General features: G+C 39.6%; 1 protein-coding gene across 1 annotated transcript in view; it reads right to left on the reverse strand.

Annotated features, from left to right (window-relative positions):
• The window catches only part of LOC124775060 (NFX1-type zinc finger-containing protein 1-like), a 439,199-nt gene that overhangs the window by 67,764 nt on the left and 343,636 nt on the right, over window positions 1–27,799 (reverse strand). Inside the window, exons 12-13 of the mRNA XM_047249854.1 lie at window positions 26,249–26,414; window positions 10,511–10,622 (exon numbers count right to left, since the gene is read on the reverse strand). Of these exons, the coding sequence (XP_047105810.1) occupies window positions 10,511–10,622; window positions 26,249–26,414 (278 nt within the window). The remainder of the gene's footprint in view (window positions 1–10,510; window positions 10,623–26,248; window positions 26,415–27,799) is intronic.

The raw sequence follows: 27,799 nt of genomic DNA on the forward strand, positions 1-27,799 counted from the left end.
GCTATGTCCTTGGGGCGATGCACATTTCAAGCAGCTGTTCGCCTGGATGATGACATTTGTGGAGACGACCATTGACCTGGTGTAGAAAAAACATGATCCATCCAACGAGATGACACATTTCCAGTGATTTGTAATCCTATCTCGATGATCCTGAGACCACTAAAATCATAACTGATGATGTCATTGGGGCCAAGATGTGAACATGCAGGAGTCACTTGCTGCAGAACTCCTTGTTCGACAATGTGCGTTGATTGGTGTGCTCCGAAACACGTGCATCCACCGGCATTTTCTTCTTTCACCAGAGGTACCATAAATCGTTACCTATCCTATGTTACAGAGGAAACAAGCCTCCAAACACCACATTCTGTGAAGAGTTGTGGACGTCCAACCACTCAGCACCTATTGGCAGTTTCCTGTCTCCTACCACTTTCCATAGTTGCTCATGACAGTAGCACATAAACATTTGACCAGTTTCGGTGTTTCTGAGATACTCGTTCACAAGCTCTGCATAATAAAATCTGCCCTTTGGCAAAATCGCTCAACTCAGTGGATTTTTCCATTTGCAGTGCGTATCTTTGCTAGGGTAATACCCTACCTGTCTCTGCTTGACGTACATACTTTCCTTACTGCGTCTCATGCCCAGAACACCACCAGGAGGCAACCTAGCAGTGGGCAGTTGTCATAATGTTTCGGTTTATTAGTGTATATACAGTATGTTATCAATTTCTTAGTTATATAAGTGCACCTTCAGACATTGATATTGCTGTGCTAGTATTAGTCTTAGTAATACGAAAGGGGAATTTTGTTAAAAATTCAGTAAAGGCGCGTTGGGCAATGAAGTCTGAGCTGTTGGCAGTGTGTGGTAATAGTCGGCAGCCAGTAGGCCAGGCAAGGTAAACATGGAGCGGAGCTGAAGCATCGTATTGCATGTCTGATTTGTTTGGAGTGGAGCAACAGCAAGGCAGGGAACTGCAGCATTGTTTTAAGTTATTGAGATGTATGAGGTGAGGCAGTACGCCAGAGCCAGGAGTGGCAATGGATAAGTGGAAACATCGCGTGAAGATAGATCTTTGAAAACAAACAGTGGAACTCAGTGGAACAATGTTTTGCATGGGGGAAAGGGTTGCAAATGGATGAATGTTGCAAGGCACACTTAACACGAAGATGACACCAGCTAAACTGCAAACACATTCAATAAAGGTCAATCAGCAGGCTAACATACTGGCAGGTATAGGCAAGGTAGTCTGGGATTCAATAAATATGGACTTACCAAAGGAGACGTTGTACATGGTGAAGCCACTCTCAAGTAATGAGGAGTTGGATAATGCCCACCGCTTTGTGCGGAGGAGTTTAGCTCACACAAGTTATGTGGAAGAAGATTATAGGTTTCCTGTAAGTATAGATAACTTCGGCAGAGTGGATTTTAGCTTGTTGAAAGGGTTGTTATTGGCCACATTGGTTTTTTTTGATGAAGATGACCTTGATAGGGAGGATTTAGAGGCGGGCTATAAGCAAAACGTTGATGTAGTGCAATTGAGGGGAAAATTACATTTACAGGGAGACGACAGGGTCACGTTGGAGCAATTGTTATTGACATTTAGCGATTTATTCGAAACGGAGGGTAGGTACCGGCAATACCGATTACGAAGCATCACGTACCAATGGAGGATAATACACCAATATTTAGGAAACCATATAGGATAACACGTCATATGCAACCGCTAATAGAGGAGTTTATAGAACAACTACTACAGGATGGAATCATAGTGCATAGCGCGATAGCCCATATTCAAGCAACGTCGTTCTTTTACCTAAGAAGTCGGTAGATGGTACAAGGGAATATAGGCTCTGTTGTGATTATAGGTCTCTGAATGCAAAAACCATTCCGGACGCATATCCGATTCCGAATATCACGGACACATTGGATAGCGTGGGACAATGTAAGTATTTTACAACAATGGATTTAAGGAGTGGAGTAACGTATTTTCATCGTTACCTTTATAGTAGGAAGTTTAAGGTCGTGACAGAACATTCAGCATTGAGATTGTTACTGGGACTCAAGGAGCCTTCTAGTCGGTTAACATGGTGGGCTCTAAAATTAAGTGAGTTTGACTTTGATGTAATTCATAAGCCAGGGAAGAAACACAGGAATGCAGATGCATTAAGTCGCAAGTTAGATGCATTAGAAGTAATGGGTAAGAGTGTCGCGGAATGGCAAAGAGCACAAGCAGAGGATGAGGAGTGCCAGGGTTTCAGAGCTCAACCACATTTCATTGTGGAGGGAAATTTGTTGTGTAGAGTTACCAGGTGTGGAACACAGGTAGTGGTACGAAAGAGTTTGAGAGAGGAAGTCTTAAATCAGGTCCTTGATCATGTGCTTTCAGGGCACGGGGGTCACTGAGCAACAGAAAGACAAGTAGAACGATTTTGTGGCGCACTCAGAGAAGGCATGTGGAACAATATGTAGCAAATTGTGTACTGTGTGTGCAGCGAGTAGATGTGAAATGCGGAAGAATTCCATTGCAACTGTTACCAGATGCTTCGAAACCTTTCAAGTTTATGGGGCTAGATATCTGTGGGCCATACAACAAAACACCAGCAGGGAATCATTACGTTTTAACTATATTTGATCACTTTTCGTGGTTTCCAGCCGTGGTCGCAATACCAGACCAACAGGCAAGTACAGTAGCACAAACTTTAGTCAATAACTGGTTATTGAAGTTCGGGGTACCTGATACCATGCTTATGGATCAAGGAATGAAATTCATGTCCGAATTAATGACACAGTTGTGTCGGTTATTGAGAATTAAAAAATTATGGATCAGTCCATTTCATCCGCAGGTGAATGGGAGAATGGAGTGAGTACATAGGACAATTTCAAAAATGCCAAGTTGTTACGTGAATGGAAACCATGATAACTGGGATGTTGATCTTCCATATGTGGTATCGAGTTATAACACCAAAATACATTCGGGCGTCGGAATGTCACCGTTCGAGGTGGTCTATGGAAGAAAGATGCCATCACCGTTTGATGTTCTATGTCTGAAATCGGGATCTAAAGGGGACACAGTGAGGAAATTTGCATGGGCAATACGTGAAGTCTGGAAGAGGTTACAAAAGGCCAATCCAAAAGTGTTGGAAAGGCAGGAAGAACAGAATAAGTGGTTGGAACCTTTACCACAGTACAGGGTAGGTCAATGGGTATGGATCACGAATCTATATACACCTAAGACGAAAAACTTTTTGACTAAGTACCATGGACCATACCAGGTCACGGAGATGACTTTGCTTGTAAATGTGAAAGTGCAGCTGCCAATAAAAACATCTGTTATCCACATAAGTAGAGTAAAGCCTTTTGAAGGAACAGTGGACAGATTACTTCAATTACAAGGAAGTGAGCCAACTGGAGAGGCTAGGCATAGCAAACGGAGGGACAACAGCGGACGCACAACATTCGGTATGCGTTACAGTTACGGAGGGAGTGAATTATTATAAGTGTAGTATTGTATGGCATGTTTACATTTTGTGTTTTTGACTAGGGGGATAATTTTTTTTTTTTTTTTTTGGTGTGTGTGTGTGTGGTGTGTGTGTGTTTTGGTGAGTCAGATAATAGTTGTGTTTTTCTTGTTTGTTGTTTTAGTTTTGTCACTGTATACCTCTTGATTTATGCTAGAAGCGAGGAAACTAGTATTACTGGTCAATGATGAGAATACAAAGTATATGGTAGTCTCTCATGGACAAAATGATATGGACGACATCAGCATTAATAACAAGAGTACGAAAACCTTGTTACAAAGCAGAATAGAGGAAAACAGGTTTAATGACATCTAGTGCATCTCCAAGTACTCTACAAAAGACCTATCACTAATTAACCGCCACACAAACTCATATGTGGGTGGCCAGAGTAACCACTCTTGGTACTGAGAAATGACTAAGATCAGTCAAAGAAAACAAGGTTCCACACCCTGCAGAACTGATCACTCTGCAGAATTAGACATGACACAAATCTGTGGCTTAATTTCATAAAATGCACTTCATTTCTGTAACTAGAGCACTTCCACATCACAGGAATCACTAGGAAACATGAAAATGCAGTTGACATAAACTGGAGGATACAATTTGTTGACAGAGGCTAAGTGTAAGAATCTCAGAAAGTAGTCAACAACATAATAGTCTAAAATATATCACTCGAAACCACAGAACATCCACGTGCCGCATTGAGAGTGTTCTTAGTGGCTAGCCCAGGATCTTAATTGACACGTAGTAAGCCATCAGCTGATTGCACGATGGTAGTTGCACAACCACGTGTCGCCAAAGACACTTTCTCATTTCATGGTTATTGAGGATCTCTGGTGCAGGCAATACATCTGGGAATTGGAAATAGTATTTTGCCGTATGGCTGCTAAAAATTTTATTATTTACTTTTTTCTCTTACAAATTTTAGCCGTAATTATTGCATTATCTAATTCACCAAAAGGAATTCTTGAATATTCAGCTGTATTATATTATTAATAAAATGTTTGACAAGTTGCTTTGTTCCAGCCATCCTTTACATTAATGAGGCCTTTGATGTTTTGATGGCATATGCTAAATGAGTGTTCTTTAAGGCCCCAGCTTTATTCAAACTGCAGTATATTCATATTTCATATTTATTCATTAACCACTGATCATGTACTTGATATGGTTTTTGATATGTATGTCCTGCCAGCAGCTGTTTCTTCTATAACTGTATTTATTCTGCCCAGTTATGTGGAAGGAGCTTATGGGTTTTCAATGGCGTGATTACTAGCAGCCCGTGATGTGCCTAATGTCACTATCAACAGTATAATTACGGTTGTGGGCCAAACTACTGACTGCACCCCTACTGCTACTATATGACTTTCTTTATGAATATCTTTCCACAAAAGTCTGACATTAAAACATGTAAGTGACTTGGTCCAATTCTGCATTTAACTTAAAAATTCTAATTTCCTATTGATCACCTCTCAAATAGCTCAATACCAGCTGAAACTCCCACCAATAACTCCTTTTTGGTCTTTTTACAGCTTTTCTTTTGAGCTTTAGTTAGCACTTTGTTACCTGTATCATCAGACTAATTCTGAACTTTATAGAATGTCTGTATACTTTATCCACAGTCCCTAAAGCACCCTTTATAATGAGGCAATGCTGAACAAATTCAGATACATGCTGCCCACATCCGAAAAGACCATATACAATTGCACTGGACATTCTCAGGGAGATTAAATTGCCATCTTTTGAAGAGAGGTGACGTTCTACATATCAAATCCTGTTGGACTAATTTTAAAAATTCGTATTTGAGGAAGACTCTGCAACAGTTTTACTGTCTCAGAATACCTTTCACAGGGGCTCATGGAAGTAAGTTCCGAGACATTCAGGTGTGTATCAAGGCATCTATTTTGCCTCCTTGCCCATATGTAAATACAGAAGAACAGAAAGTCACTAATTTTGGCGCAATCAAATAATGGGAACTACTGGACAAAATAATAGCAAAGCGGAAAGCACAGACTGAGACTCAACACATAGAGGAGCAGACAGGGGGAAAAAAAAAAAAAGATTACAATACTAGAAACATTTAAGCTTTCAGACAAATGTCCTTCCTCTGAAGTAGGATTCACACACACACACACACACACACGGCTACTGTCTCCAGGCACTAATGCCCAGCTCTTCTGCCATGCACTACAGTGGCTTCCAGAGCACATGCGCAGGTGTAGAAAGTCTCTCATACTGTACGTAGCTTGTAAGGAAAGTTCGGACAGAATGTAAATCATTTGCAAGAAAATGAGACCACTCACTGAATGGCAGAAGCACTGAGTTCATGAGGTGCACAATGACAATGTGGAATTGACTATTGGGAGTGGGTGACAGGACAGAGGATGGGTAGACTGTTGGGTAGAGGGTTTGGGAGCAGCGAGTTAGCAGATGTTGTGGCTAAGGGCAGTACAGGAGCAAAGTATGTACTGCAACAATAACTTGTATCTGAACTGTACAGAAAAGCAGTGGGGTGGGGGGTGGGAAGGACCCAGATGCCATGGGTTGTGAAGACAGCTGCTGAAATCTATCACACTGAGCTCAGTAGTGTCTTCTGCCACTGGGTGGTCAACTTTGCTCTTGGCTACAGTTGGCTGGTGGTCATGCTCACATAAAATGAGGTGCAGAAAATGCAGCAGAGCTTGTATATGGCATTGTTGCTTTCACAAGTGACTTGCTTCTGATGAGGTAGGGTAAGTCAATGATGAGACTAGAGCAGGGTGTGCTGGGTGAGTAAATAGAGCAGGTCTTGCACCTGAGTCCTCCACAGAGATGGACCAGGATGAGTGGACACTGGAATACCACTTTACTATGATTGGGAAGGATCATGGGTAGGGTGTTTCTCATGTCTGGGCATGACAATAGATAGTACCACAGCATAAGTTGTGGTTCAGTTGCTCCAGTAAGGGATGATACTAAGTGATGAGAGGGGCGCTCCTTTGCAGCCGATTCTTGGGGCTGGTGGGAGGATTAGGGTGAGTGAGGATAAGGTGTGGAAATCTGTTTGCAGACTGGATTTGGGGGATAGTGCTGTCTGTGAAGGCCTTTGGTGGACATCCGGCACACTGAGCAAAGAAATTCCTGTCACTGCAGATACACTGTCCATGTGTGGCCATGGCTAAATGGGAGTGGTTTTTGGTGTGGATGGGGTGACAGCTGTCCAAATACAGGTACCACTGGTGATTAGTTGGGTTGATATGGACAGAGGTATGGATGAAGCCATAAAAAGTAAAACAAGGATAATGGTACGAAAAAAAAAAAAAAAAAAAAAAAAAAAAAAAAAAAAAAAAATCAGGTATGGTGAGGAGATACTACAAGTAGCAGATGAGTCTTGTTATTTGGACAGCAAAATAACTGGTGAGGGCCAAAGCAGAAAGGACATAAAATGCAGACTGGCAATAGCAAGAAAAGTGTTTTTGAAAATAAGGAATTTGTTAATGTTGAACATAAATGTAAGTGATAGAAAGCCTTTTCTGAAAGTATTTGCCTGGAGAACTTGGACCATAAGCAGTTTAGTCAAGGAGAGAACAAAAGCTTTTGTAATAGAAAAATACTGAAGATTAGATGGATGGATCTAACAATAAATGACGAGGTACTGAACTGAATTGGGGAAATAGGAAATTTACAGTACAACGATTCAAAGGAATCCATTGATAGGACACATTCTGACGCATCAAGAACATCGTAGTGTTACCTTTTTATTATCTTCTCCTCATTAGCTATTGAAACAACATCGCTTTGTAATGTAATTTTAATTTTCACCAAAAGCACATTCAACACATCGCGGAAAAATACACGTCTTTCGTATCAAGAGAAGAGAGAGAGACATCCATTAGTTCTCAAAAACAAAAAAACAACTCAAAAGTAAAAAAAAAGAACAAAATTATTTATAAAATCGGTCGCTGGTGCAGCGCTCTTCTGCGTGCGCGATCGTAAATTATAACTTTGCGGAAGTCAAAGTACCATTACAACATGTCAATTTGTTAATGGAAGAAATTGTGAAGGATAATAATTGTAGACAGAGACCACGGCTTGAATACAGTAAGCAGGTTCAAATAGAAGTTGGCTGCAGCAGTAAACTAGAGATGAAGATATTTGCACAGGATAGACTAGAAAAGAGAACTCCTTCAAACCAGTCTTCACACTGAAGACACAACAGCAACAATTAACTAACTTTCTGGCATTCTTCAAGATTACAAAAAGGATAGATTGCTGTTCACCATATAGAGGAGATGCTGAGTCACACAGAGGGACAATGAAAAGACTGCTATGCATTTGAGCTTTTGGCCTAAAGATCTTCTTCTGAAGTAGAAAACACACACACATTCACACAAGCAGGCCACTGTGGCCTGAACTTTCGGGCATTCTTTTTTTGTTCTGTCTGTGTGTTATCTACTTTTATTTGGTTAGCAATCTTACTTCTTTGTTTGGTGTTTTTCTGTATTTGAATCCACATGTAAAGAAACAGACATTTTCTAAGAATATTGCATTTGCAACATTGAAGTTTATAGTTCTCATTAACAACAAAACGTTTACCAGCAGTAGTCATTTTATCATCTAGATAAAATAAAGTTACTGAGTTATTATTTAATTTGTTTGCAGATAGGTGCTGCAGCCATGGTATGCACCAAAATGCCTACACAACTATTTGCCTTTAGAAGAATACCTACAGTATCGTTGACAAAAATAATTCCATACTCCAATGTGTATGTGTATTAACTATCATTCCTGTCTTTTATGTTGCTAATTAAAATGTTGAAATTCTAATTTTATTATTTTTTAAAAACATTCTTATGCACATCCTTAAATAGGCACTATGCACAAAGTCACATTCAATCTTAGTTGCACATTCACTGATTTGTGTTCATACACTACGTCGGTTAAAATGTATCATAATAAATTAAAGCACATTTTGTGTAACTTTTGAAGAAAAGTCAGACAATCTGTAATAAGGAATAATTTCGTATAAAAACACCTAAATGTATTTAAAGGCCAAAGCCATTGTAACAAAGTAGTTAGACTGAACTCTGTGACACTTTCGAATTTTCTAAAATGAAATATGGTGTTATCCAAAATTTCCACTAGTATGATTTCCTTCTGCTGTTCTTGTCATAGAGAGAAGAGGCACACTACATGCTCTAAAGTATCTGAACACCTGGCTAAAATGACTTACAAGTTTGGGGCACCCTCCATCGGTAATGCTGGAATATAATATGGTGTTGGCCCATCCCTAGCCTTGATGACAGCTTCCACTCTCGCAGATATCCATTCAGCCAGGTGCTGGGAGGTTTCTTGGGGAATGGCAGCTCATTCTTCACGGATTACAGGAGAGGTATTGATGTCAGTCAGTGAGGCCAGGCACTAAGTAGGCATTCCAAAACATCCCAAAGGCGTTCTATAGGATTCAGGTCAAGACTCTGTGCAGGCCAGTCCATTACAGGGATGGTACTGTCATGTAACTACTCCACCACCTGTGCTGTGATAGTACCATGCAAAACAATAAGGGGTGCAAGCCCTCTCCATGAAAAACATCACCACACAACAACACCTTCGAATTTTACAGTGGGCACTACACACACTGGCAGATGACGTACACCGGGCATTCGCCACACCCACACCCTGCCATCGTATAGCCACATTCTGTACCATGATTCGTCACTCCACACAACGTTTTTCCACTGTTCAATCATACAATGTTTATGCTCCTTACACAAAGTGAGGCGTTGTTTGGCATTTACCGGTGTGATGGGTGCTTACGAGCAACCGCTCGACCATGAAATCCAAGTTTTGTCACCTCCCGCCTAACTGTCAAAGTACTTGCAGTGGATCCTAATCCAGTTTGGAATTCCTATGCGATGGCCTGGATAGACATCTGCCTATTACACATTATGACCCTCTTCAACTGTCAGCGGCCTCTTTCAGTCAACAGATGAGGTTGGCCTGTATGCTTTTGTGCTGTTTGTGTCCCTTTAAGTTTCCACTTCATTAACACATCGAAAACAGTGAACCTAGAGATGTTTAGGAGAGTGGAAATCTCGCGTACAGACATATGACACAAGTGGCACCCAATCACCTGACCACATTCGAAGTCCACGAGTTCCATGGAGCACCCCATTCCGCTCTCTCAGGATGTCTAATGACTACTGAGGTTGCTGATATGGAGTACCTGGCAGTAGGTGGCAGCACAATGCACCTAATATGAAAAACATATGTTTTTGGGGGTGTCCAGATACTTTTTGATCACATAGTATATGTTCAGCAGCTCTGTGTGTTTTGTAATCTTTAACTAATAATAATTCATATTTTGGTAAAAACATGACTGCAAATCATTTGTAGAATCATTCAGCTGGTCACATTAATCTATATGTCAGCTTCTATATGTTTCAGAGGAATAAGTATCAGAAAAGTGCACTCATCATTTGAGTGCAGGGTGACTGAATGCTATATCACATTGTGTTGTCTAAATATAGTTTATGTACTAAGCTGAACCTGAAATTCTTTCCTTGGAGTACGAATCAGTACTTGTAACCATATTTTTTACGTGTAATTACTGCAGTAATCCATGGTCATAAAAGTTTGTGGAGTACAGGTGTAGATCTACATCTGCTATTTACATAAAGCAGCCAGCGGACTGGAGCAAATCATTTCGTAATATTTAAAATGATTACTATCTGCATTACTTGATTAAGCAGTAAATACATACGTTATTATGAGAGTGTGTGTGAGAAAAGCATGTCAGAACAGTACTGTCTTACAGCAGTTTTTAAAAACACAAACATGCTTATTCAGTTAAGACAATGCAGTTGTCATTCTATGAAACCAATTCTCAACACCTTATGAGAATCACTTGCAGATTAAATTATTATTTGCTGTTAGTACTCAAGGATAAAAATGGCTCTAATCAAAACTGAAAGTGTATTATTTGTAAAATAATAGCAATGTCAGTACCAATACTCACTTTGCATCGTATATAAGGATCACCACATCTCACAAACCAGTGTGAATGCCTGCACTGGTAGTCACACTCCTGGTTACAAGGGGGACAAATTTTTGAACAATCCATATTACATCTGCAAGTACAAAGAAAGTTGTTTTACCACATAGATTATGAGAAAATATTATGTTTCAACCACAGCATATTCCATGACCTTCATTAGCATACAATTTATGATTAAAGTGTTACTTGAGAAAGAGCTATATATAGGATATTTCCCTCATAGATGTAACATAAAAAAAATGCTAAGTTGAAGTTTAAATATGTATCATGAACTACTGGCAGCGCCAATTTCTATATCGAAACAGGTAGTTATTCAAGATTAAGTTTAAGTTTAAGATTGCCCTCTTACTTGAAAATAATTTATATACAGGAGAACAACAAGTAATAAATAATGGTCACTTGAATTTGGAGAAAGAGAGAAAAGTGAAGCATCTGAGATGGGTTTATCATACATGCCATTCAGAGTCCAACATAACTCCAGTGCAACAGAAACTGAGAAAACTGAGAGTGAAATTAAATGCCTATTGAAAATTAAGCTTTAATTATAACTCAAATTTCTATTCATCATAATATTACTATGGTGATCATAATGTTGTGTGATTTACAAATATGATGAAGACATAATACAGATGATCACGGAAACAGAGAATGATGGAACATACACTCCTGGAAATGGAAAAAAGAACACATTGACACCGGTGTGTCAGACCCACCATACTTGCTCCGGACACTGCGAGAGGGCTGTACAAGCAATGATCACACGCACGGCACAGCGGACACACCAGGAACCGCGGTGTTGGCCGTCAAATGGCGCTAGCTGCGCAGCATTTGTGCACCGCCGCCGTCAGTGTCAGCCAGTTTGCCGTGGCATACGGAGCTCCATCGCAGTCTTTAACACTGGTAGCATGCCGCGACAGCGTGGACGTGAACCGTATGTGCAGTTGACGGACTTTGAGCGAGGGCGTATAGTGGGCATGCGGGAGGCCGGGTGGACGTACCGCCGAATTGCTCAACACGTGGGGCGTGAGGTCTCCACAGTACATCGATGTTGTCGCCAGTGGTCGGCGGAAGGTGCACGTGCCCGTCGACCTGGGACCGGACCGCAGCGACGCACGGATGCACGCCAAGACCGTAGGATCCTACGCAGTGCCGTAGGGGACCGCACCGCCACTTCCCAGCAAATTAGGGACACTGTTGCTCCTGGGGTATCGGCGAGGACCATTCGCAACCGTCTCCATGAAGCTGGGCTACGGTCCCGCACAACGTTAGGCCGTCTTCCGCTCACGCCCCAACATCGTGCAGCCCGCCTCCAGTGGTGTCGCGACAGGCGTGAATGGAGGGACGAATGGAGACGTGTCGTCTTCAGCGATGAGAGTCGCTTCTGCCTTGGTGCCAATGATGGTCGTATGCGTGTTTGGCGCCGTGCAGGTGAGCGCCACAATCAGGACTGCATACGACCGAGGCACACAGGGCCAACACCCGGCATCATGGTGTGGGGAGCGATCTCCTACACTGGCCGTACACCACTGGTGATCGTCGAGGGGACACTGAATAGTGCACGGTACATCCAAACCGTCATCGAACCCATCGTTCTACCATTCCTAGACCGGCAAGGGAACTTGCTGTTCCAACAGGACAATGCACGTCCGCATGTATCCCGTGCCACCCAACGTGCTCTAGAAGGTGTAAGTCAACTACCCTGGCCAGCAAGATCTCCGGATCTGTCCCCCATTGAGCATGTTTGGGACTGGATGAAGCGTCGTCTCACGCGGTCTGCACGTCCAGCACGAACGTTGGTCCAACTGAGGCGCCAGGTGGAAATGGCATGGCAAGCCGTTCCACAGGACTACATCCAGCATCTCTATGATCGTCTCCATGGGAGAATAGCAGCCTGCATTGCTGCGAAAGGTGGATATACACTGGACTAGTGCCGACATTGTGCATGCTCTGTTGCCTGTGTCTATGTGCCTGTGGTTCTGTCAGTGTGATCATGTGATGTATCTGACCCCAGGAATGTGTCAATAAAGTTTCCCCTTCCTGGGACAATGAATTCACGGTGTTCTTATTTCAATTTCCAGGAGTGTATGTATTTTTAAGGAGTTGGTCATATTGACAACTGAACAAATTCACTATTTATTTCACTTCCAATGTTGTCAATCACCACAATGAAAGTTATTACAGTTCTCCAACACTTGGTCATTGTGTTCCTCATGAGTGATCACTGCCTTCTAGTAGAAGTCATGGATAACAGAAGGAATATACTTTTGGAAGGACATGAGACATTCTCTCTTTTCCCTGCTGATGGGACGAATACCTGAATACAGGGCATCTTGGTTTATATTCACAAATTCAGATTGGCGACTGTTGTAGGTTTCTTCAAAGTCACCATAAGGAATGGAAAATTGTCATAAAAAGTGGTCTTGTATTTTACAGAAGGTAGTAACTTCTCCAATCGAACCAATTGTATGTCAAGCCAATTTACTGGTAAACCTTCAAATGTCTTTTTGTGGTTTGCTGTAAGGTCTTCAAGAGTCTTTGCAGATAAAAATCATTATGATGCACTTCAGCTACTAAAAACAGGTTCTTTGTTTTGCAGTAACAAATTACATTGTACCAATCTTCTGGTGAGACGATGTTTTGCATCTTTCTATATCTACATCAAACTTTGCAAGCTGCCTAAGGGTGTGTGGCACAAGGGGTAGGGGGGGAGGGGGTGGGGGGGGGTGGGGGGGGGGGCGGGGAGGGTACTTCTGATACCATGAATTGATTTCTGATTCCCCCTTCTATCCTTCTATGTTCCACTAGTGAATGGCATGTAGGAATATTTATTGTCGGTAAGCCTCTATACTAGCTCTATAATCTCTCGAATTTTCTCACTGTGTTCATTTTGTGAGATATATGTGTGAGGAAGCAATATGCTGTCTGACTCTTGCCACAAAGTACTCTTTCGAAATTTGAATAGTAAACCTCTCTGTTATGCAAAACAACTCTCTTATAATGTCTGTCACTGGAGTTTGTTGAGCACCTTTGTCACACTCTCACGTCAACTACATAATCCGGTGATGAAACATGCCACACTTCCTGGGAACTTCTCTCTCTCTTCTGTATGTCCTACCTGGAAAGGATCCCAGATTGATCAACAATATTCAAGAACTGGTCAAACAAGCACCTTGTAGGCCACTTCCTTTCTGGATGAGTGACATGTACTTAAGATTTTTCCTGAGAATCTCAATCTGGCATCTGCTTTTCCTATGTAGTTATTCCACTTAAAGTCTTGCTCTAGATTCAACTACATCATAGGTGAAATCATTTGGTAGTCAGCTGTGTCCAGGAATTAAAAATTTTTAATCAACAGCATCCGCTTTGATTGCAGAGCTTTTAAAATCTTTGTTGTCATTAACATAGTTTTTAAGTTTCGATTCTGATCAGGGCATGAATCTGAGTAAGTCTATGCTTGTGGTCTCTTGCACTGTTTGTTATGTGCTGTTTCAGGCATGTAATTATCTCTTGTGGCCCTCAAGAACCTTCTGTTTCTGGCCATGCATACTAAAACCTTTGTTGTTATTGAAATCATGACAACCAGATTGATGTTGTTAGTTTTACCTGTAAGTATTTAGTGATAATACTAAGAAGTAATATAAAATGGGACAATCACGTAAAATCTGCATTAAGGAGGATGACTGTAATACCTGATTAAATATGAGGAAGCAAATGCTATGAAAATGCAAATAAGGAAATTGGAGTTAGTCACTTTGGCTTCCGAATGCTGTAATAACACATTCAGTTGACATGGAGAATATTGTCACCAACTGGTACAAGAATTAATGAACAGAATTAAGAGTTCAATGTTTGGGCCACTTAGTTTTTCATAATCAAAAGAAGAAAAAATATAAAAACCTTGGGCATTAACATCTATACTGTTTCTAATATGTGACTGCCATGGTCTCCATGTGACTAGACGAGATTGCAATGTGTCTAGAGGCAGTTCCCTATTCTTAACAGGGTTAAATTGAGTGATTTCCACTCATGTGGCTTAAGAGACATCTGCCAAAGCAGAAGTTTGGTGTAATTTGTTATTTTGCACCTTCAGCAAATTGTTCAACAATCTACATGCCGACTTTTTGTCTCCATTAGGGGATTAACACGCCAGGGAACAGAGAACAAGGTAATACACTATTTTCAGTAATTGCATGCACTGTTCCTGCTGTCTCAATTTTCTTGTTTCTCTGCATTCATGTGCAACCGAGCACCCGGTAGAAGGACACTTTATTACCATTAGTGTACAACATCAAAATCCCTCTAACACATTCCATTTTGTATGCTTGGAACACTATTAAATTGATATGAAAGGCATTTAGAAAACAGAGCAGATCAACAAATTAATCTGTGGATTGCACTTCATCTGCTGCAGTACCTTTGCATCAAATACGGTAAAATTATGTGGAACCCAAATTCTAGAGACACTACGGAAAGCTATTGAGCAGTCTACAGACTACCTGAACAAAGATATCTATGTACTTAAATTTACTAGTGTAAATAACTGTAAGGTTCTGGTGCCCATTTATGTGTATGTAAAAGATTTGTTTCACTTAGTCAAATTCAGACAGGATCTGGCTCTCACTACTGGCCAGTGAGGATACATGCTGTAACCCAGGGTTGTAGCTATGCAGTGGCAATGCACCAGAGCCCTCGAGGAGAAGGGGGCCCCTTAAGCCCAAAAGAAAGAAACGAAAAAGTCAAGGAAAAATTGTGATGAAAAGAAAAAGCAGAAAAAAACTATATTTATTGATGTATGTATACAAATGTTAATTGTGTGTTGGTCATCAACAGCTGCATGGTCATCAACAGCTGCAGTCTAGATCTAGTACTACAAATGTAAGCTAATTTACTAAATTTCATTTCAGTTTATTGCTGTAATTGCAAATAATTTTCAAGCATTAAAAGAACATAACAAAATGGTGCATCATCACTAAGTCTGAATCAACCAAAAGGAAAGGAAGAGTCAAAGACCAACATTTTATGTCCACAAATTACAATCATTTTTAACATTGTGCTACCACACATGTACATCCCCATTGCTTAGTAAAAGTGAGAGTGTTATTGAGATGCTCCAAAAACTTCAGAGGCTCATGCTACAAGAGATTCAATATGCCTGACACAGATAATAACTGTTAAAAAAACTACGAGAGCACACATTCCAAGTAGTGTTGGATAACGTATTACTTCCTCTCACATATGTCTCACATAATGACAACGAGAAAATCAGAGGAAATAAAAGCTAGCTTTAAGGATTACCAGTCATTTCTCAAAACACATAATTCACAAACAGAACAGGGAAAAGGGGAAATGATAGTGATATCAGACACACTTCCACCACACGTCATAAGGTGGCTTGTGCAGTACAAATGTTGAACACTAAAGAAAGGAAAGGTCAGTGCCTGGCCACCAATTCCATAAAGCAGTACAATGTAATTCTCAAAAAAACTTGAAAAACTTTTCTTTGAAGAGTTTGGAGAACTGTCAAGTAGTGAACATTTTGACCAATTTTGCAGAGTTGTCACAAATCAAATATGCAATGCAGAAGTCTGATTATCATGAAGCTGATGGTTTGATTCATGATAGCACAAAGAATTATTTTACTTTATGTGAAATATAATCATTTTCAAATGGAAATGTTAATTAACATATACTGAACAATAATTTTCAATGAAAATAAGATCTTTTAAATTTTAGTTACTAATCACACAAAAAGAAGGATTTACCAGGGTTGGTCCTTCTAATTATCTTAATAATTTTGCAGAAATATATATTCTACTATAGTGCTCTGTCAAAACTTTTCTCGCAAAATTATACCTCCCATTTCATAAACATAACGAACATCACGCACTTCCCCTTCCATTCTCACAACACTACCTCCAAACAAATTTCCTTCATACATATTTTCAACGTATCATCTGCATACATATTTCACAATCCATGGTGCATAGTGGAGGGTACTTTGTGCCACCACTAACCATTCCCCTTTTTGTTCCACTCATAAATGAAGCATGGGAAAAATGACTATCTATACAACTCTGTCTTGTATTGTGTTCACAGTCCTTATGTGAAATATGAGTTGACAACAGTAGAACTGTTCTGCAGTCAACCATAAATACTGGTTATTTTAAATTTTCTCAATAGTGTTTCATGAAAAGAATGTTGCCTTGCCTCCAGGGCTTCCTATTTTGGTTCTTGAAGCATGTCCATAATACTTGTGTGTTGATCAGACCTACTGGTAGCAGCACGCGTCTAAGATTGCTTTGATGTCTTTCTTTAATCCGGCCTAATGAGGATCCACAACACTCAAACAGTACTCAACTATGGGTTGCACTAGTGTTCTACATGTGTCTCACTTACAGATGAGCTATACATTCTTAGAATTCTCACACAATAAACGAAGTCAGCCATTCACATTTACTACTACTGAACTTACTTGCTCTTACATCATTTTGAAACATTACACATAGATATTTAATCAATCTATGTCAAGCAGCACATTGCTAAATCTGTAAGTCAATATTATGGTACTGTTTTTACTACTCATCTGCATTAACTTACATTTTTAACAGTTAGACATGCTAACATTTGTCATATCAAATAGACATTCTGTGTACATCATCCTGTATTCTCCTACAGTCACCCAACAATGACACTTTCACACACATTATAGCGGCATCAGCTAACAATCACAGATTGCTGCTCACCCTATCCATCAGATAATTTACACATATAGAGAATACAAGCACTCTTATCATACTTCTCTGGAGCACTCCAGAAAATAACCTTGTCTCTGTTGAACTTTTGGTGCCAACGACAGTGTGCAGGGTTCTATTTCTTAAGAACTCTTCGAGCCACTCAAGTGTGTGGGAACCTATTCCGTATGCTCAGACCTTTGTTGCAGTGGGACCCTGTGTCCAATGCTTTTCAGAAATCTAGGAACATGGAATCTGCCAGCTGCTTAGGTCCATTCTTTTACCCTTCTTCTACACAGGAGTCCTTCCACCTTTCAGTCTTCTCTTCTTTGCTTGCTACTGGATTGTCATGTTAGGTCTAGATAATCATACAATTTTTTAAAAGTTTTATTAAATTTTCCAATAAACTGCAACTATATTTTGCATATTAATGTACACTTCTAATGCTTTGTATTTCTCTCTGGCTTCACCACTTTGCACTCTCTGTCATTCCCACTTCTATGTGCCTGTTCTCCTTTATGCCTGCCTCTTCATTTACTGCATTTCTAAGTTTTCTCCTTGCAAGAATTAAAATTAGTAATGCAGTTGTTATACAAGGACTTCTGCTGGGCCTTGCCTTGTTGCCCCCCACCCCCGTCTGTTGTTGTCTTCCTTAGTTCATCTCTCAAAGCTACCTGCTCTTCTTGTATTTGTTTTGAAAGAGGGTAAACAGAACATCTCTTAGTTAAAAGACAACTGAAGCAAAGTATCTAAAAAATGAAATACAAATATCTGCATCTCATCAGGCACATTCCATTATAAATTTTATGGAAAAAAAATTCTGGATGAAAAAATACATCATCTGAACACATGAGGCAACCAGCAATAAATTTTGGAAGAAATAATCTAGACGACATTATTAACTGTACTTATAACTAGTTTCATATAAATTTGATTTGCAATTATGACAGTGACAGAATGAAAATTTCAGTTGCCAAAATACTATTTTACTCTAGGTTGCACTATTTCCATTCTTGTATATTTGTAAATTTTAATATCTTACTAATAACCTGAACACAAAGGAAAACTCACCCGCATGCAATGACCAAATCATTATCAAACTGGAACAGTCCCAACCAAACAGCAGGACTTAAAAAATCTAGTTAAGGGAGCTATGTAAAAGGTGGCAAAGCAGTCACAAATTGGACATATCTGGATCAGGATGGTCAATTAAAAAGAAAAAAATATTAATTGCCAGAATGACCCCCAAAGGGGTTTATTAATAGGGTACACATTTGTGGTACTTAAGAGAAGTGGAGAGGTGGCCGCTAAAACCAAAATGCAAATAGTGGCTTGGGAGAACAGGAGATGAGTGTGTTGAAATGAAATGTCGTGTGACGAGGGCCTCCCTTCGGGTAGACCTTTCGCCTGGTGCAAGTCTTTCGATTTGACGCCACTTCGGCGACTTGCGCGTCGAGGAGGATGAAATGATGATGATGAGGACAACACAACACCCAGTCCCTGAGCGGAGAAAATCTCCGACCCAGCCGGGAATCGAACCCGGGCCCTTTGGATTGACAGTCTGTCGCGCTGACCACTCAGCTACCGGGGGCGGACATGAGTGTGTTAGTGGTTCATGTCCCGGAGAGCGAGAGAGCAATGCGCCTTCGCTTGAGCCCCTGCGCAGCCACGTCCAATGCACCACATGACCCCTCCTACATTACGCCATTGACTAAGGGGTTGAACAAAGTGCACTGAAAGCATCTGTTATTCAGTGTTCCTTCTGTGAGAATGTTAACAGGTCAGCGTCTCACACTGAAGTAGCAATTTTTGAAAAATCTACTGACTCTGGCGACTCCAGGTGGGTGATACCTCCACAACTACAATGTGTTGACACAAAGGTTTTGTATGGGAATTGTTGTGAGGGTTCCTGTTGACTTTCTAGTGTCATCATGGCGAACTGATTCCAGACTTTTTGAGGTGGAATGAAGACGCAAGACCATACACAGTATATGAAGGTACCATCTGTAAAGCAAGTTCTGTAAAATAATAACATGGAAGATCTGCCATGTAATGTTTTAGGGACCTCTACATGTACTGATTTGGATATACTGGAAGGATTGTAAATGTGAATATTGAATACGTGAGTATATATGCAGCCTCCTACCACCACCTATTCAAGCCCTGGATCTGGCAAAACATTTACTGTCAAAGGGAGAGCCCCCTGTGAAACGACACTTCATACACCAGCTGTTATGTAAACATGGTTCGGCTTTTTTACATCACCATTACTATGATGCAGTCATCAGCGAAGATGAATGGGCATATGCAGAGGGTGTACAGGTGACACACAATATCCTGCTGCAGAGCATGCTGTACAACATGACAAGTCATGACCTTGGTGCCTGTTTCACCACACATGCCACCTGTATTCTTCCTACAGACATCAGTTTCTCAGAGCTCCATAGGTGGGAACTACCACTACAACATGTCCTTGGTTCTCACCATGCAACTGGCCTTAATTTACATTAATTCCTCTCATCTCAGCATTTTTTCACAGTAACTACTCCTTTCTTCGCTCCATTTTACTTGTCTACATCTTTCATTTTCTGACTCGTCATTTTTCGCCGTCCCCCTTCCACCTCTGTTACACACAATGCGTTTAGCTTTTCACTCTTATTAACTTGTGCACGGTGCTTTAGTAGTAATCTCTGCCTTGCATATTACCCTGTCTTCCACCTTTAAGCTCTCAAGTTTTCACATCTTGTCCAGTGCAGTCCCCAACATCAGTCTTTCATTCTCATCCCGTCCAGCAAGTTTCCCTTGACCTGGGGATCTAGGTGACTTTTCTGAACTGCACCCCTTTCCCTAAACCTCTCTAGTCCTTTTCCTTCACCCCTCTTCCTTCTCCTTCAACACTTCTGCCAGAAGAAGGTGCCACCAGCTCCGAAGCTTGTAAAAGTTAAACCCTTTTGTGTATTTGTTCCCCTGCCGCACCTGGTGAGTAGACTTTTTTATCTATCCATTTACATTATATTATCAATAATTATTTTCATTGTTAAACAAATGAATGAATGCCACATGATTTCCAGTGATAGCCACTAATGTCACTGGGTTATGGTATTTCAAGTGCAAGAGTCAGGAAAATTTTTAGCGGTTATAATTTCACAGAGGAAAGTGAAGTTGGCCAGACTTTGTACAGATCTTAAGAAAGTAAACATGGCCCAAGCAGGCAGTATTATATTTATTGTCTATGATAATAGCTAATTTTGACTCCTAAGTCATTTTCAAGCAGTTATCATAAGTGATGTGTGCCTTTACAAATGTACTGGCTATTTAGTCAAATGTGATGTGAAGCTTGAGGCTTGTCATAAATGCCTGAAAATTGCTTAACAGTCAAAATTAGCTAATAGCACGGACAGTAAATATATTACACCTGTTTGGACCATATTTTCTTTCTTAAAACATCAGTCTCTCTGTTTTGTAAAACAGCTTGAGTGGATAGTGTAGCAAAAAAGCTGAAAAACCTGACCACTGGAAATTACCAGATGAAACCAGTTATATTCACCAGCTTGCATTCTGCACACAATCTGGCAATAGGAGCCTCTAGTGAAGAAACCCTCCAATGTAACATCAATATCTGACTGAAAGAGTTAAAGAACAAATGCAGGTCAATGTTGGATAACCAAAAACTAAGGTTATAAACAAGAGGGAAGAAAGTCATAACATTACAGTGGAAGTGAAGCAACTTGAACAGATTTGTAAATTTAAGTTACTTCAGCTCTACCATCTGAAGCAAAGAACAAAGGTTGGGTTTAATGTTCCATTGACATCGAGGTCTTTGGAGACAGAGCACAAGCTCGGGCTCAGTTCTATCATCTGAACAGGTGGGAAGATGGAAGAAGAAATTGGGAGACGTCGGGCAACATGTTGTCTATTAAATGCAGTCCAACAGAACTTCCTCCCAGAAAGCAAGTTCAGCCAGCCAGTGTGGCCGTGCGGTTCTAGGCACTTCAGTCTGGAACCGCGTGACCACTACGGTCGCAGGTTCGAATCCTGTCTCAGGCATGGATGTGTGTGATGTCCTTAGGTAGCAACGGCTACCTGGTAAAGCTTAACTGCTAAGCTTGCGACTCAAACCAAACTACTATAGCTGTATCGTCATTCATTTGACCTAAATTGTGTCTCATATTACAATGGACCAACTTTGTTTCGATTTGGAGGTGCGGCCTAAAACTTTTCTCTCCCCTTAAATTTCGAGTCTCAGATTTCAGGTGCGGCTTAGATTCGGAAAAAAATTTTTTCCTCGATTTCGAGTCTCATTTTTCAGGTGCGGCGTAGATTCGAGTGCGGCTTAAATTCGAGTAAATATGGTAGTTCTAAGTTCTAGGCGACTGATGACCTCAGAAGTTAAGTCGCTCAGTGCTCAGAGCCATTTTAACCACAAAGCAAGTTCATCTGCTCTATGCTAGCTTGCTCTCCTGACCAACACATTTAGAGCAGGAACTGCCAAATTTTTTTTTAACATAAATAAAATACAATGACAACATTTAGCAAGAGAATTTTGAAATCTGACGCAAGACAAGAATAGAAAGAGAGCTATCAACAGGGATAAAGTTATCTGTGTATATGTCTACCACATCCTAATATTGGTCACTGCTTGAATCTGAGACAGTAAATAAGCACAGAAATATGCAGACTCAGGTGGTAGAGTATGATACAGTTCAGTTTTTCAAAGCAGCTATGCATACATTAAATTACTGAAATATAAAACAATAATATTAATTTTAAATAGTGTTTTGTGCTGTAGCATTTTTTCTTCTTTCGCAAATGAACAATGTAAATGTAAAATTCCTATAAACTGCAAGCCACTTACGCAATATGATGATCCACTGTTATTCATTTTACAGCATAAAACTAGGAGTAGGCAATAGTATAATGTATTCAAAGAGTTATTCAGTAGTGTGTCACATATGTATATGTAACGTACACCATTTAATGATCTATTTATTAATGTAGCCAAGTGAGTAAATGACTGAGTTCAAGATATAAGAAAGGAGCAAGACAATCACCTAATAAGAGATGGATACATGACATTAGAAAATATGCAGAAGCAACATGGATGTCTATAGCAGAAGGCAATAGTGGATGGAAACTCTAGAATAGGACCTTATCTTGCAAGAGATATCAAATGGCTCATGATATTGATGATGATGGTGATGATTCATTCAAATATATATACATTTTTGTACACTGGACATTTGAAGGCAATTACAAAAAGGATGGAAAAAGATGTAAACAGAAGCACAAAGCTGGCTGGGAGCACTCTTTATAAACTGAATAAAGTTTGCGAAAGTAAGTTATCAATGTGTGTGGAACAGAAAGTTTACAATTGGTATGTATTATCAAAAACATGGACTTGCTCAACAAGCTGTGGAGGGAGACATGATGGGAAGAACTAGGGAAGATATGAAACAAACAGAGCAGGCAACATACTGGAGTGGAAGATATAATTATGATCGTAATGAAATGAAATGGATGTAGACAAAACACATAGCCAGCCCCAGAGATGGAAAATGGACAAATAAAAGTTTTTTACCAGATTTCAAAAAACAGTGATGGTGGTGGTGGTGATGATGATGTGGCAGTGGTAGAAGTAGAAGTGGTAACTTTATGCATCTGTGGATAAGAAAATACTGTGAAAATGGCCTAGCAGAAATTGGTTACATATCTCAAAGTACCATTCGTGGTATGAATTTCTTCCTGGGCAGAGTGCCCTTAACTTCAATACTCTCAAGGAGATGCAAAACAATGAAAATTACTCAACCACTAAAGACAAGATATCGTTGCACTCTCCTCCCTCCAGAACATTACAAGGTACTCTACATATGTATTTTTGCAGCATCACACGCATGCCCAAAACTGCATACCTGCACTCATTCTGGCAAGATACAGGCTGCCTTCCAATATATGCCTAAGTTCAGAATGTAGGAACATCTGCGGCATGATACTCGAATATCACCACATACATATGCAGTCCACTGTATTGCTATTCAAATACTGTCAACTGGCAGTATTACACCCAGTTTCCTCTGCCAATATACACTTTAGTGGGCTTCTACTGAAGACACTTGTTTGGAGCATGGGGCGACTGTGAAAGAGGTCAGCTGATTGACAGGCTATTCACCATTTCCTGCTGAAGAATGGTTATGAGACTGAGCACAGGCTGAAATCAGCACTAAATTGCTCCACTTTCCCTACATTGGACTCTTTCTTGTAACAGTGCAGTTCTATCAATATATTATCTCCTAAGTCAAGCAAAGTTGATGCCCCAAAGCAGCGGCAACTTCTAACCCTGCTTGGGAAAAAGTAGGAAAGAAGGAAGATTAAGGGTTTAATGTCCTATCAGTCTCAATTTCAGGCAAGATATGCATACTCCTGGTTGTTTTTACAACTTTTCTTAATATGTTATGGTACTGTTAATAATATGAAAATATTTCTGGATCATTACTTGTGCTGGTTATTTTCTGCAAGTTATTTTTTTGTTGTGAACAGATTCTTATTCCTGTAGTGGTTGAAGGTTTCTTTAATAACTTCCCATTATTACATATAGTGAGCTTTTTAGGAAGATGACTTTAAAAAGTGGATACAAGCTCATGACGAAATATGTTGAATTTCGAGCTAGAATTAGGCAAATTGTAATCCCTACACCTGTCATCACTTTTTAAGCTTCCTTTAAAATCTACAGTAGTTTTGCATCGATCAGTCTCACTCTTTTCTTTGAGCATTTCTTAACTGTACAGATATTAGTTCTATAATGAAACTAACTGTACTTTGTGATGTGACATTCTCTTTACCACTGGACTGGCATGTATATCTCTAACTTGCACTTGCTGTATGAATAAATTATAGATAATTGTGCTACTATCTTGGGCAGCTAGAGTAGGGAAGTTTATAACTAATAACAAATTATAAGTGACTACCAGCACCTCTAGATAACTTTTTCTGTCAGATTCCTTCAAGAAATTTGCATTAATATTACCACTTAATAACGATGCCTTCCCTCTGTATGAGAGACAGCACAATAAGCCATCATGACTTTTCATGAAAATTCCCCAGTTATCCAGTAGAGACCTATATACTATATCAATCACAAGTGTTACATTTCCAAATATTAACTCACAAGCACATGCTTCTGTATCATGATCTACAGAGAATTTACTTATTTCTACATTTTTGTATTTATATTCCTTTTTATGAATGTGACAGCTCCTTTATCCTTACTGGATCTACAGGAATATGCAGCTAATTTATAACTACTCAGATAAACAATGAAAACTGATTTTAAATGGCTCCAGCAAAGTGCATTCTTATCCAGCATTTAATGGCCTCATTTAATCGCTTTCTTTCGATTAAAGACATCTTCCACCCAGTTCAGATTGGTGTTTCACAGCTTTATATCAGTTCTATCCTGGTGTGCTGGAATAGTTTTTGTTAATTAAGGTGGTTATGCATATTTACAGTAGTTTGATAGTCAAGCATTTTCTTCTATTTAACAACCCATGAAGTTAGTAAAGGATTTAAGGCTTCAGTGTGAAGGCTACCATTAGAGAGCACTAGCAACTCATGGTGGTGTGGAGTGGCTTCAGGATTCACAAGATGGACCATCACCAAGTGTGCACCGAGTGTTTTAACGACAGTTCCCAGAAAAGATCCCAGCTACAGCATGTAAACAAAATGCAGCAGAGGTGCTGTAAAGTGCGTGCAGATAAGGAGAAAAATAGAAACCGAGAAAAGAACAAGAAAAGAAACATGATGGTGGCGTACGCAGTGTAATGTGGGCCTCTGCACACCTGACTCTTTCAAAGAGTACCATACCTGAATAAATTATATATTTAAAAAAAAAAAAAAAAAAAGAAAGAAGAAGAAGAAGAAGAAGAAGCCCAACTTATGTACTGAATTTTTCTTGTATGCATGTTTTTTCCAATAAAATATGTTCTTTTGTACATGCTTATTTCTTTCAAACATTAAAAGTAAAGAGTTTTGGAAGTCAGATATATTTCTTTTTCGGAAAAACATTTGACTTTCAAAATTCTAGAAAAAAATGTTCAGATATAGCATTAGAAAGACGAAGATTGAAACTTTAATTTAAGATTCACTATCTTTATATTTTCTTCATGACTTCTATAAAAAGTCCATAAAATGGCTTGAAAAATGTCAGTCTGCAGGGACAAAACATGTTTAAATGGCTAAGTGTGGAAAATGTGAAAATATTTTTTATATCACTTTGGGTGGAAATTTATTTATTTTGTTTTGAGGTCATATGCTGCACCGCAATATGTTATTCATGCATTAACTTGACTAGACGAATATATACCTATGCTCTTCTCGGCACACTACAGGGAGGGGGGAACAGTTTCAAGATTTTTCTTCCATCTAAAGCTTACTGCAGCCAATGTGATGAAAGCCTGGTCTGCTGGAGATTGCTATTTGATCTTTATAGGCAATTCTACAGACAGGAACTGGTTATATATCACTTCAAGACAACAATTAAACTGAAACTTTGCTCACTCTCTTACAATTATTACCAAGTGATGCCTGCCCAAGATGTAATGAAATGTTTTGGAATTTGGTACGCGCATTAGCTGATTTGTCCAACCAATCACTGCTGGTTTTTTTATGGAGATATTTACAATAACTTCTGTCACAATACACTGATTGCCACAGCAATGAATACCAATAGATATAGGTATATAAATTACTTTGTACTATTTCACACATGAGTTTGGGACCTGAAGTTATAATATGAATTCATCATTATAAACTGTGTAACCTTTTTAAAATAACATTTCACTGCTGTTCTTAAAAGTAAAAGTATTTCCTTCACATATTAAAACTAAATTCCATGTTTCATTTGCAGCACACATGCTTCTTAGTTTGTATATTTAGTATCAAACCTTTAAAAACATGAGCCATATATTAAACATACCTATGTCCACATATCTGCACACGGACACACTTCTCCTTGCATGGCAAATGAAGACGACCTTGAAAGCACACACGACAAGTCCCAGCACACACATGTCCACATTCCAATGTCATTCCACATGCTGTTTTACACCTTGATAATAACTCATCACTGTATGGTGATAATTCTGAAATCAACATATAATGATAATATCAGAAAAAAATAAATGCAAACAACAAAGAAACAAGATTCACACAACCTGAAGTCTGCTAATGAACTCTTCATTGTTTTAAGATCCCCAATTTGTGGTTTAAAATTTCAGTACTGATTATACTACCACTTTAACTGAAATGTAGCTTAGGAAAAAGAAAATAGCTTGGTATCACACAGTACGCATTCATGCCAATAAGGAAACATGTAGTTCTACACATTGTAATGTAACTGCCTAGGATTTTGGTGTAGGAGTATGCAATACACAGTTTTTAGTGTATTACTCAATACACTGTATCAAGTATTCTGTTGTTATATCGTCAAATAGAAAATAGCTCTAAACCTTTATATCTTGCTTGAGAATAGGAACATTGCAACATCAACAGTGACAGTGACAATATTCCAATAAAAAGTTTTTAAGCTAGTCTTCATCTATAATTTTTCATCTGGGTGATCTATGAATATTTTCTGGTTATTTAATTTAAATACTGCAGTTATGGATAGTAATAAGCTACATCTTTGTTGATACATCATTTCAACCATAAAAGCAAAGCAGAGAACAGATAACTTCAACCAGTCCCCAAAGAACATAATTATTTGGCATTCATAAAAGATTTCCAAGTGTTTACCAACTGTGTTTTTCTTGATCACATTCATTACGATTCTAAGCATGTTGTATGTAAAGCTTAACTGGATGCGCTACTATAATAATAACAAAGATTTAAATAATAACATAACAATAACATTTAAGTTGTTTATTTACTGGTCTTGGTATGTAATTGCCTTGGCACTGGAAGTAACATAAGGCTACTGGCTACAAACATCCTCGTGGTTAGACACTGGACTCGCATTCGGGAGGACGATGGTTCAATCCTGCGTCCGGCCATCCTGATTTAGGTTTTCCGTGATTTCCCTAAATCGCTTCAGGCAAATGCCAGGATGGTTCCTTTCAAAGGGCACGGCCGACGTCCTTCCCCGTCCTTCCCTAATCCGATGAGACCGATGACCTCGCTGTCTGGCCTCCAAAAATGGTTCAAATGGCTCTGAGCACTATGGGACTTAACTGCTGAGGTCATTAGTCCCCTAGAACTTAGAACTAGTTAAACCTAACTAAGCTAAGGACATCACAAACATCCATGCCCGAGGCATGATTCGAACCTGCGACCGTAGCGGTCTTGTGGTTCCAGACTGCAGCGCCTTTAACCGCACGGCCACTTCGGCCGGCTATGTCTGGCCTCCTTCCCCAAAACACCTAACCAACTAACTGTAAACATCCTTTAAAAGTGGCAGTAATTTTTGTTCAGAACAACACTATCCTTCCAGCTACCCTGAATCGCAAATCCCTCACCTATTGCAGATTCA

Source organism: Schistocerca piceifrons, chromosome 2 (assembly GCF_021461385.2).
Source record: "Schistocerca piceifrons isolate TAMUIC-IGC-003096 chromosome 2, iqSchPice1.1, whole genome shotgun sequence".
NCBI lineage: Eukaryota > Metazoa > Arthropoda > Insecta > Orthoptera > Acrididae > Schistocerca > Schistocerca piceifrons.